The 13,186-nt window shown below is 42.4% G+C and overlaps 1 protein-coding gene across 9 annotated transcripts in view; it reads left to right on the top strand.

Annotated features, from left to right (window-relative positions):
* The first annotated feature begins 12,246 nt into the window (after nt 1-12,246).
* Nucleotides 12,247-13,186, top strand: part of SNX7 (sorting nexin 7) — a 160,197-nt gene continuing 159,257 nt past the window's right edge. For 8 of the 9 annotated variants that reach the window (XR_007190312.2, XR_007190311.2, XR_003315755.4 and 5 more), the window contains exon 1: nt 12,247-12,458. Coding sequence is in view for 5 of the 9 variants with exons in the window: in XM_026497554.4 (XP_026353339.1) it covers nt 12,279-12,458 (180 nt within the window). In the remaining 4 variants the exon portion in view is untranslated. The remainder of the gene's footprint in view (nt 12,459-13,186) is intronic. The other variant, XM_026497553.4, reaches the window with a different exon arrangement.

Here is a 13,186-nt window from a genome sequence, read left to right as displayed (position 1 = left end):
TATTTCTCCAGGCCGAAGTGTTGATCCTAAGTTCTGATACTAAGGATATTGCTTGACAAGTTCCTTTTTGAAATAAAAATGCCATTTTAATTAAGAAAAATCAAAGAAATAGAAGTTTACCCTGGGATCATGCTGCATTACAATACTCATGTCTTCCAAAGTCTGCATCATAATGAAAAGGGGTGAAAACTACTCTTGCTCTGAGCAATTTTTTTGACTTTGTGTTATTCACAGAAAGTAAGCGTTTGAGACAACTTCCAGAATAGCTGCATGAGGAGCTCTGCAGACCTGCTCCCCCCACTCCCGAGAGACAACCATAAATGGTAACTGACCTAAGGGCATGTAGGAAATGTAGAAACATTTATTCAAGAAAATCTAAAATCTGTCAGAGCAGTGAGAGTCCGTTGGCTTGAGACACAACCTGCTCTCTCTTTTCTCCCTCCCAGCGCATGGTGATGGAAGCTCTACTCTAGGTGAGTGTACCTCAGAAGACAAGGTTCCTTCTTCCTCCAGCTATAGTTAAGAGCTTCAGTATCTCCCTGTGAGGGGTAGGCACCAGCGTTTCCATTCCTCCCCTCCCCTCGCTCATGTTCCAGAGGTTAAATCTGAGGCAAGTGCTATCAACGACCATACGGGGGTCCTTTCCTCCACCCGCTCCCACACATAGGTGGAGGCTCTACTGTAGTCATGACAGGCCAAGAATGTTGGGCTGCGATAATCCTCCTGTGGCTCAGTCACAGGACAGAATTTTCACCCCAGGAGGACAAAATCCCCATTATTCTCTCAATCCCCATTATTCTCTCAATCCTATGTGATCTTGCATATCAAACTTGAGACAATCCGAAACACATTCATGATAAAAAAAAAAAAAAACACTCAGTCAACTAGAAACAAAAAGGTATTGCCTCAGCCTGATAAAAGACATGTATTAAGACCACACTAACATCAAACTTAATGGTAAATTTTGAGTTCCTTCTCTCTAAAATCAGAAACACGACAAGGATGTCTGCTGTCTTGTGTCTAGTCAACCCACTGCAGTTTCTAGCCAGGTTAATTAGGTAAGTGTGAGGGTAATTTTATGTGTCAACTTGCTGGGCTATGAAGTGCCCAGGTATTTGGTCAAACACTATTCTGTGTGTGTCTGTGAGGTTGTTTCTTGATGAGATTCACATTCAAATTGGTAGGCTGAGTAAAGTAGATTGCTCTCTCTAATGTGCATGGGCCTCATCTAATCAGTTGAAGGCCTGAATAGAACAAAAAGACTAAGCAAGAGGGAAATCCTCCCAGTGGGCAGAACTCAAGCAGTGCGGCTGGTCATTCATTTTGTGTGGAAAGAGCAATGGCCAGGGATATGATTATATACCAATTCATTGCCTCTGGCTGGTGGTTTAGTTGAATGGTCAGGGACTTAGAAGGAATTTGATTGGAATATCGATGACAAAGAAATTTGGGCAGAAGATATGTAGCTAGACCTCTCTGAATGGGCAAACTAGGTGAAGATATTTGTGTCCTACATAAATGTTCACCAAACGGCAACCTTCGCAGAGGAACTTTTAACAATCAAATGGAGAGGATGACCATTCTGTAATTACCACTCATCCTCTTCCCTTGGTCACCCTTGTCACCAAGGAGAAATAGGACTGCTACTCCACAACAGAGGTAAGGAAGAGTATATATGGAATACGGGAGATCCCTTAGGACATTTCAGCATTGCCATGCTCTGTCATTAAAATCAATGGCAAACTAGAGCAACCCAAACGAGGCAGGACTAGTAATGGCCCAAACTCTTCAGGAATGAAGGTTTGGGTGGCTCCATCACATAAAGAACCATGACCAGCTGGGGTGCTTGCTGAAGGCAAAAGGAATACAGAATGAGTAATAAAGAGATGGTAGTTATAAGTGTCAGCTATGAACACATGACCTGTTACAGAAATTATGACTCTAATTGTTATGAGTATTTCATCCTTACTCCTTGTTTTATTATGGATATATTTGTGTATGGGTGTGTATGTGTGTGCATGTATATACATATATAAAAAGGACAAAGATGTTTGCCATTTCTTTCCTCTTATTCCCTTGTCATGTAACATAAGATGTATTGACTTTATATCATAGTAGTTAAGCATTGTTAATTTTACGTCATAGTATTTAGGTCATGGAATATCAAGGAAAACAGTAAACATCACCCAAGGACTTCACCTCTTCTTCTGGGACAGGAGCATTTTGGGTTGTATGCAAGATAGTTATATCATGCTGGGTAGAATTATGACCTTGTTATTTCTTGATTTGGATATGAAGTATGGCTTAAAGAGATGTGAATGGGAGTGCCTGGGTGGCTCAGTCAGTTAAGCATCTGCCTTCAGCTCTGGTCATGATCCCAGCATTCTGGGATAGAGTCTGCATCAGGCTCCCTGCTAAGCAGGGAGCCTGCTTCTCCCTCTCTCTCTGCCCCTCCCCCCACTTGTGCGTGCATGCACTGTCCCTCTCTCTCTGTAATAAATAAATAAAATCTTTAAAAAAGAGAGATGTGAATGGGTGCCAGATTGACAAGGAGTGAACTTGTGATGGTTAATTTTATGTGTCAAACTGACTGGGCTGTGGGGTGTCCACATATAAGCTTAAACATTATTCCGGATATTTCTGTGAGGGTGTTTCTGGATGAGATTACATTTGAATTGGTATACTGAGTAAAGCAGATTGCTCTCCCTAAAGTGAGTGGGTCTTAGCCAATCAGTTGAAGGACTTAAAAAAAAAAAAAGTTGAGTAAGATGAAACTCCTGCCTGACTGCCTTCAGGCTGGGACAATGGCTTTTTCCTTCTTTTGGACTTGAACTGGAATGATGGCTCTTTCTGTGTCTTGAGCCTGCTGCTCTTCAGACTGGAACTACACCATGGGTTCTTCTGGAACTCCACCATGCTGATAGCAGATCTTAAGACTTGTCAGCTTCCATAATTGTGTGAGCCAATTATTCATTATATTATTGGTTGTGTTTCTCTGGAGAACCCTGACTAATACAGCAAGCAAATGAAATAAAAGGCAACTATATTGGAAACAAAGATGTGAAACTATCTATATTTGAAGATTACTTGATTGTGCATATTGGAAATCTCAAAGAATTCACTAAAAAAATATTAAACTGAATAATCAAGTCAAGAAGCTTATAAGGCACAAGATCAAAATAAAAAAATTCAGGGTGTCTGGGTGGTTCAGTCAGTTAAGTGTCTGACTCTCGATTTTGACTCAGGGCATGATCTCAGGGTTCTTGAATGAGCCCCACATCGGGCTCTGAGCTGGATGTGGAGCCTGCTTAAGATTCTTTCTCTCCCTCTCCCTCTCAAAATAAATAAATAAAAAATAAATAAGTAATAAATCAATAAATTAATTAAAATTAATAATAGAAACAAAATTCAAAAATTCAATCATAATTCTATACAATAGCAATGAAAAGTCTGTAAATAAAATTAAGAACATAATTCCATTTATAGGAATATAAGAAAGAATAAAATATTTAGAAGTAAATTTAATAAGAGAAATGCAAAACTTACATGCTAAAAACTATTAAACATTGTTCAAAGAAGTTAAATAAGACTTAAATAAATGGAAAGACACTCCATTTTCATGGATAGAAGATTTAATACTATTCTATGATTCCACTTATATGAAATGTGCAGAACTAGGCAAATCTATAGAGAAAAAATAGTAGTTGCCATGGGCTGGGAGCTGGGGATAAATGGGAGTGCTTGCTAATGGGTATAGGGGCTTCTTTTGGGGGATGATAGAAATGATAGAAATTTTGTATATATGCAAATATATAAAAACCACTGACTTTTGTAACTTAGATGGGTGGATTGTATGGTATGTGAATTGTATCTCAATAAAGCTATTAATTTTTTAAAAAGAGAAAGAAAATATCTGAGTCTCACTTTTATGGCTTCTCTGTTACATAACCCCTTCATTTACAAGCATTACCTAGCACACGGGACAACTGGGTGGCTCAGTCAATTAAGCGTCGGACTCTTTAATTTTGGCTCAGGTCTTGATCTCAGTGTCATGAGATTGAGCTCCACCGCTGGCTCCAAGCACAGCAAAGAGTCTGCTTGAGAGTCTCTCCCTCTCCCTCTGCCCCTCCCCCAACTTGTGCTAGCACTTCCTTTCTCTCTCCCTCTCTCTAAAATAAATAAATCTTTTAAAAAAAAATTACCAAGGACATATTACTTGTTGGAAATTTTTTTCTAAAGTTTCCCTAAAGCAAATATCTTCAAATGAACTTTTCTTCTAGAATTGAAACGAACTGGAGATAAATTCCCATTATACTAGGTATCACTTAAATGAAATTCCATGATAGCAATGTCTTTCTAATGGGTCTGTCCATAGGAAAAGAGTATGGTAGATCTGAGAAACGGAAAATTTGTTAAACATCAGCATCTTATTTATTTTTTAGGATTTTATTTATTTATTTGAGAGAGAGGTGAGCATAAGCGGCGGTGTGCAGGGTGGTGCCAAGGGAAATAGAGAGGGAGATGGAGCAGGGAGCCCCACATGTGGCCCAGTTCTGGGACCTGGAGATCATGACCTGAGCTGAAGTCAGACACTTAACCAACTGAGCCACCCAGGCGCCCCAAAACATCATTTAAAAAGCAAGTTTGGCAATAATAAACTGTTTTTAAATCAGTTCATTCATCCAGTTAATTAGGTAACAATTTTTGAACAATTATCTTACTATGCCGGCCTTCTCATCCCTCTTACCTCCTTATTTCTAGTTATGTTAGATAGTAAATTTCCTTCTTGTTTTCAATGAAAATCATTTCTAGCTTTCCTGGTAGTAGGGTCATTGCTTTACATTCAACAGAAAAGCAGGCCATTATCGGTCAGGGAATTACATGCATATTCCATGTCCTTTGGGTTTTGATGAGTTAAAGATGTTTAAAATCATGTTGCCTTATTATTCTAACACATTTATTTGTTTCTTTGTCACAATTAATGACAGAGGACTTGAAATTGCCAGTGTTCCTTAATAAGTAAGGGAAACCTTAAAAACAAAAACCAAACCCATATATCCTAATCAAACTGCAAAAAATTATGTTACATTATGAGAACTAACCCAGACATTACTACTTAGGTGTCTAAATGAAATTATGGAGAAAATATGGCAATCATAGGCTACTGCTTATATTAATAATATTAATAGTAATGAAACAATTAAGATTTGTATATGTCTTTATTTCACAAATTATTTCACATATATTAGTTTCTTTGATCCTCATTGCCTTTGTAGTATATACTAATTATCCCCACTTTGTAGATGAGAAAACTGAAGCTAATAATTTAAAATACTTGCTTGAATTTTTTAAGCCAGTAAGGAATTCTCTTTAAAGAACTGTACACTTGCAGAATAAATGGGTATTAATCACAGACTTGGGTTATTGCTTTCCCTCATCTTGTCTTTGCCTCATGTTAATTACCTAGAATTAACCACATATAGGTTGTAACTGTCATTTGTGCTATTCATCAAGTATTTTTGACCCTCTGCCTATTGAACATATGATTGTACTTCATGACCCCCTTGGGGGTCTGACCAATTTGTTGTGAACAAAAGAGACATGAGTCATTTTGGGGCCAGAAGAGATGGGATGAAAAGCATACAGGGTATGGGGTATATGTAAGAATAGTTGATTCCATGTGCATGAGCTTATGATTTCCTTTGCTGTAAAATAAGTTTTTTCATTTTAATCAGATGGAATGCCTTATGGAATGCCATGATGGTGAATAAGATACTCTGTGAACTCATCAATGGTGGTGTTGGCAAAAACAATGGCAGGAAAGGAAAACTCATCCAGAATTTCTGTTTCAATGAGGATGAACCTCTACCTACTCCATGAAGGCATACATCCAGTGTAATCAGCTTGCCACCAGATGACTGGCTTGCCATCGCACATCCCCAAAATGGTACCACACTGAGGATACGATGTTGGTCTGAGCTGTTGGCAAATTGATATGCAACAGCAACACTAGTCAGGTCAGCTTTGGTAAAGGTACGTCCATGTTATCAGGCTTATGCGTAGACTCCATTCCTGCCACCACTGCCACTTCAGTTCACAGGCCCATTAAGTAAGGAATGTGATAGCTAGGGAGAAAGGATGATTGACATTCCTGGAGTCTATAGTTTTCCACTGACCATTAAGAACCTCCTCTGCAATAGAAGTCCTTTGGTAGACATTTCACATTCACCAATATTGTCATAGTCTGTGCCCCTTCAGAAAGTCCATTGACATATTTCTTCCCTAAGCTCCCTATTCATCAGCTTTCCAATATTCTTTCCAAGTCCTTAACCATCTAACCAAACCATTTACAACTACCCTTGAATTAATACAGACCTATATTTCTGGACATTTCTCACTCCAGATATAGTAGATGACCACATTTCATACCTGAAGTTCTGACCACTGAGAGGATTTTTCTTCACCACTGTTCTTCGGGTTCACCCTTAAGTGGGGCTATAATGCTGCGGCTGCTACTTGGAGGTACTACTAGCTACTAACATATCACAAAGACTCATCTGTAGGCCAGGTTCAGGGTTATTTTTTCCTCAGTCAGCTGATTGTAAGGAGATTCCCAGAATGCCATTTTTGTAGGTCTATCTCCTAGGACCATTCCTAGTACTAGTGCTATGTTGTTCAAGGTCCAGGCAGGAGATAGGACCCATGATCATTTAAAAAGGGAAAGTTTAATATAAAGCTTTATTAGAAAGGGATTGAAGGAGAGTTTCAAAGAATTCTAAAGTAAGAATAGCAGATAAAGATGTGACCACTACCCCTAGGGTTGAGATAGGTAACCAAGAAAATGTCCTCCACTGTTAGGGATAAGATCCAGATATCAATGGAAAGAATACCACATTGGATTCCTGAATGGCAAAGTCAGCAAAGTGCTTCATTAGTGGAACCTGCTGGAAATCTACCCTCTGGGATGTGCTAAGCCTTAGAACTTATTAGGCACCAAGAGAAGCTGCTAGACACTGTTGGAGTCAGGAGCTTGAGAGGTCCCCCTCTTCAGGAGTCTGGTGCACTTCTATGTTCAATTCAAACTGGATTGGCTCTGGGCTGGGTGCAGGACAAAGTTCAGGGGATGGCCTCCAGTTCCCCTGGTGTATGTCCATGCTTGGGACTGAGGAGAGGGTATGGGGTGTGGCAACCTAGGCTGGGGGCAGGCTATCTGGGTCTCTAGACTATTCCACCACAGCCATATGAGTTTAATGGTGGGTAAAACACCATCAAAGCTGTGCCCTGTAGGAACCTTACACTAGAGGAACTGCGTAGGGGCTGAACAAAGGAGGAAAAACAGCTCTCCACAGGACACTGGTAAGATAGCATAACAGAAACAGGAAGAGGAAAATCCTTCCTCCTCCAGTGGGTCCAGGCCCTCCACTGACAAGGCGTAACATCATGCTAAGTGGCGAAGCAGAAGTATTGACAAGGCCCAGCGCCATCATTACAGAGCAGACAACAAGAGTTGATCTGGAGTGAAGAGGCAAAAAAATCAACCATCAGCACAACTGTATTTTTCATTTCTCAATTTTTAGTTATTTTTGTAGCATCTTGTAGTTATTTTCACTCTTTATTTAAATTAAATAATTTATATTTTTATGTACTGCTTAAAATTCTTTAGGCTCTAATCCTTTCAATAGTTTTATATAGTGATTCTGGCACATGGTAGATGGTTTCCTTGAACATTTTTAACTTGAATTGTGATCTCATCTGCAGTACAGTTTTATCTGTAGAAACCCTGTCCGAAGTGTTTCGAAGAGAGATTTTGTGTCTGGTTGTGTCAGAGGTTCCAGGTATATATCCTTAGCCCAGGGACATTTGGAGTTTTTTGAAGTCTGACTTCCTAGGCCATGGTTAGGAACTTTTTTTTGGGGGTGGAGGGATATCTTTCCCACATAGAGTCAAGGCTGATGGAGAAAAGTTTTGTTATTGAGTGCATATTTTACAAACCTTCACTTCCATTATTCTTCCATGACAATTCAAGCTTTTAGATTAGAGAGACCAATCCTACCACCCCATCCTGGGGGCAGGCAGAGCGTCAGCTGAAATGTTTAGTCTCATTCTCTCAAGAACCAAGAATCCCCAAATATCCTTATAATTCCTCTTTTCTGTTTTTTTAAGGCAACACACATAACACTGTCTTTCAGTGAGCTATAAATTATTTACCACTTACTACTTACCTTGGATAAGTTACTAAACCTTTCTGTTCATCAGTTTCCTCATCTATAAAATGGGGATGTTAATAATAACACCTCTCATAAGGTGTTTTTGAGAATTAAATGAGTGAACATACATAATGTACAAATAACATTGTCTGACTCAAAGTAGGTACCAATTAGCTACCATTGCTAATATTATTGGTGAGCCTGTGGAAACGGGATGCTCTCTGGAACCTGTGACAAGTTCTGAAAGGGAATCAAAAACACCTAAGTTTTAAGGCAAAACATGTCCTCCTTTTTTCATTTAGGAAACCAGCCCTTGGCTTGCTATGGGGTTTTGACAAGTACTAAATACCTAAGCATGGGACATCACGTGGCTATGTGACCTGAGCAGCTCATCATGAAATAGGTGCCATAATATATCAACAAAAAATCATAAAATTAGATATGCCTTCAGCAAACCATACTCATGTGGAAATGGTGTATATAAAAATAGTCCTAAAAACATACATCGCATGAGCATTTGGCTCTTGCTACCAAGAGGCATACTGTTAGGATCTCACAGGGAGTTCCATTTGAACAGTTAACTAAGGGGTAAAAATTTCAAATCTGGGTTACAGATGGTTCTTTATCATATTCTGGAATCAGTGTACTGCTGTGAAAAAGGGCAATGGAATAGAGAAATCCTCGCCATGGTATTTAGCAACGCCCACTATGCTTCAAAGGAGAGAGGCTGGGATGAAGATTCTATATTTCTCCAAGGACACGGGCTAAAAGGGTTGTTGGGTGGGACTTAGAAGGAACAGGTAGGATCTAGAAGTCAAGGAGGCTTGAGAAAATGTATGTGGATGGGCCTCTTGGAATGGTCCCAGAATAAAAGCATATTTGTAGACCATGGCAATGTTTTGCCAAAACTCCATTTCATGAATTTATATGATCAAATAGTATGTTTGATAAGAATTCTTGTTCTGTGGATGCTAATACTATTGCTTTCCCAGGCACTCCTATGCTTGTTCCATGGCCATGGTTGTGGGGATCATGTATGCTATGCACCAGCTTAACAGCAGGGATTTCCCACACACTAAAGGACAACTGGCCATGTCCATGGCTAAGTGTTCATCTTGCCACAGCAGCAACTACTTCTGGTCCACCCCCTGCTACCCATCTGGAGGATGCCATGATTTGTCCTTAGTGGCAAAGATACATTGGGTTTGCTTTTCCTGCTCAGTTTCTCCCAACATGATCATCCATGAACTCACTGACTGGTTGCTTTCCCATCAGATTTTATAGGTAACATTTTTTTCTACTCAATTAAAGCATCTTCCAGCAAAAGAAGTAGAACCATTGGGCAATACCCAAGGGGTGGCCTATCGTATCATGAATCCCATTACCAGAAACAGCTAAATTTATGGATGGCCAAATGTAATATTAAAGACTCAGTAATGGTCTCAGGAGATTCCAACTGGAAAGGGTGAGCGAGAGGAAAGTTTTTGACAAGATGTACATTCTCAGAACCAAAATTTAATATATGATACTATTTCTCCTATAACCAGAATAAGAGTCCAGGAACCAAGGGACAGCACTGGGTAGGACTCCTCTTAATAGTACACCTGTACTTAAAATTTTGAACCATGCTGGTTCAGAGGCTTTAGTACCCAAATAAGAATTCTTCCATTAAAGAACCCAGTGATGATCCCATTTAATGGGAAGCTTAGACTGTTACGTGGCAGTTTAGGATTTTTCATGCCGTTGCATAAGCAAGCATGGCATGTTGGTGATTAAATTCAAACATTTAGTCCATAAGTTGCAGAAGGAATAGACTTATTAGACTTGGAGCTGCACCCGTAATGAATAGGTTTGGGTTTTCTTCCTTTGGGAAGGTAAGAACTATATTCCCCAGTGCTTGAGGCATAGCTGAACTATATTCAGCAGTAATGGAGGTGGGGGGAAGAAAGTATGTGAAGAAACATGATATTAATGTTAGGCAGTCAAAGGAGTGAACTCTAGTGGTAGGGCTTTTTTTTTTTTCCTTCTGACCAGCATCAATATGGCCTTTCTATGTTTAGAAAATTCTTTGCCTTAGAAATATCTGTGGGATTTGGCCAGGCGGGTCAAGCAGATCTTTCCTTCAGGGTTTTGAAACTGGAACTATGAACATTGAGAAAGAGGACTGTGGGGCATTTTTGTGGCAGTAATAGCAGAGGTGCTTCTCAGAGGCAGCTGTGATACTGATATTGGTGACGGCACCCCAAGTCCAGTGACATCAGTGTCAGTGGCAGGACGTGCAGGTCCTGGGGCATCCAGTGCTCAGCAACGGTGGCAGCAACGGCACATTACTTCTGTGGCATGGTTTTGGCTGTGATCCAACCTGTGTAGTCCCGGTTTGTTCTGCCCATTTTCTGAGCCTCTCTCTACGCTTTCTGGCAATCGTATGAGTCACAGTATCCTTAAGAATTTCCTGGTTCAGACTGCAGTTAGAAAACCTTGAATCTCTCACTAATCAGAATGAGCTTAGAGAGGGGAAAAAAATAGTCTTTTAATAACTTGTATTCCTTTTAGACATTAGCACAGAGCCTTTTTAAGCGAGTATATCTGACACTGTGGCTTATTAATAAATAATGTGAGCCCTAACCTTAAAATGTTAGTTTGCTAAGAAATATAAGGCATTTACGTGAAATAAATACAGTCTATCAGATGGCATAAAATTAAATGCTAAACTGGGAACAGGCAGTGTTAACTTGGAAAGTCTTCCAGAAAGAGATGGGACTATAGTTACTTCCTGAAGGATGAGCAGGAGATGGTATTCTGGGTACAGGAACCAAAGAGTGTAGGAAGAAGACTGTATATTCACAGGGCAGCTGACCTGCCTGACTAAAGATGCGCATATGTGAACTGAAAGCAAGGCGAGGTACATCTGAATGGTTAAGAGGGAACATATTACTAGGGCCATGTTCTCTAATCAGAAGTAGAGAAATGCTCTATTTCCCCAAATATCTTTATAAATATCTTTATTTTATTAAGAATTCTAAACATTGGGTTAAATATTTTGCCAGGAGTCAACTCTGACTTAGCCTCCTCCCTGCCTATGTGCAAACTTATTAGATATTCTTTCCAGGGCCAATGGAAAAAAGCTGGCTGAGACTGAGGGGAGTTAAATAGTAAAACATGAAGATAGTCCCAAAATATATCAATTTGTGTTCAATTTTCCTTTTTTTTTTCATTTTTTAAAAACAGCTTTATTCAATTTTCCTTTTTTTTAACTTTTTTTTTTTTTTTAAAGTGTTAAGCAGTGAATAACTACTTATAGCTTGGCATTGGCAGCGCAAAGATTGAAGATTATTTCTTGGTGGCAAGGTCCAGTGCTGCTCGTTGTCCTCGGCTCTTAGAAACGTTCCTCCTCATTAACTTCAGGAAGACTTCCAGAAGTAAAGGCACATTTGAAAGTGGCTGAAAATAGTTTTTAAATCCAACTTCCCAGGCTTGACAGTGAGATGACCACACAGTCTGGTCACTGGGTCAAAAATCAATTACAAAAACAGAGGGAGCTTTTCAGGTCTTTTATTTTTGCATTAGCCTTAGTAAAAAACGGACTCCAAAACCACAACCAAGAAGAAAGACAACCATTTAAAATACAGGAAATACAGTATTGGCTTTTTCTCTCGGCGGGATGGGTCGGCTGCCTTCCAGCCTCGCTGTGGATCCCCCGAAGTTGACGGCTCGCTCTGTCGCTTGTGCCCAGACCCCCGCCCCGCGGGAACCCACGCTCTGCAGTCCCCGAGCCAGGGCCGTGCGAGGACGCCCTCCTCCTACCTTCGAGTGCTTGGCTTTCCTCCAGCGGACCCCGGCCCTTTCCCCACCCTAGCCAGGGCCCGCGAGCCGCACTCCCGCGTCTCCTGCAGGCCCCACGCCAGGTGGGGACGAGCCGGCCCCGCGCTGGCCCCGGCAGTTCCGCGTCTGCGCAGCGGGCGAGGGGCTGGAGCGGGGCCGGCCGGGGAGGCGCAGGATGCGCGGGAGCCAATGGGCACGCTCGGGGGAGCCGGGCTGGCAGCGGCGGCGGGCCGGGCGCGCACTGTCGGGATGGAGGGCGAGCGCCTGGCATCTCAGGGGCGCTCCTCCGGCCTCCCGGCTGGGGGCGCCACGGGGGAGAGCCCGGGGGTCGACGCCCCCCTCCTGGGCAGCAGCGGCTCCTCCGCCCTGCTGCAGGCCGAGGTGCTGGATCTGGACGAGGACGAGGACGACCTGGAGGTGTTCAGTAAGGTGAGGGCGGCGGCGGCGCGTCCCGGGAAAGTTCCAAGTCAACTCCAGGAGTTGGCACCGTGCTGCGGCGACCGCCCCCAGCGCGTTCGCCGGGCCCCTGCGGAGGCTCCGAGCGGGAGGTGGGTGGGGTCTCCCCGGCCGCCCAACCCCGCCGGGCGGCTCGCCGCACCCAGGGCTGCGTCCTGGCCGGGCCGCGAACTGCAGCCGCGCCTTCCTCTGCACTTTGACCTTCCGTTCGGCACGGCCATGGGTCTGTGGAGTCGGCAAAGTTGCGATTCCCCCCCCCCCTTTTTCTCTTTCTCGTTTCTGGTCTGACGCAGACACCTCATCCGGACAGTTTCCGACCCCGGGAGGCGGTGGCCGGAGAGTGCCCCCGCCCTAGCCTCTCCTTTTCGGGCGCAGCCAGCCCAGAACTCCGGGAGAGAAATCACCCTAGTCGAGAGAGATTACTCCTGATTTAGTGGTACTGATTGTGGGTTTAAGACTGGGCTGACTGACACCAGAGGTGAGCCTCAAGCCCAGTGAGGATAGGTGGCAAAGGAATCCCCTCTTCAGGAGTAAACGGGTCCTGTGTCCAACAGGAAGCACGTCTGCTGAGGAGTTCAGGATTTTTCAGGGAACTACTGCCCCCCACCCACCGCCAGCCGCTTTCGTTTTTCCTTGCCCTGGGGAAATCCAGGACCGAAGGGCCCTCCTAACTTGTAGTAGAGTTTGGAGAGAAATAGACT

Source organism: Ursus arctos, unplaced genomic scaffold, assembly GCF_023065955.2.
Source record: "Ursus arctos isolate Adak ecotype North America unplaced genomic scaffold, UrsArc2.0 scaffold_12, whole genome shotgun sequence".
NCBI lineage: Eukaryota > Metazoa > Chordata > Mammalia > Carnivora > Ursidae > Ursus > Ursus arctos.
The sequence above is the reverse complement of the archived record's forward strand: the minus strand, read 5'-3'. Positions and strand labels throughout refer to the sequence as shown.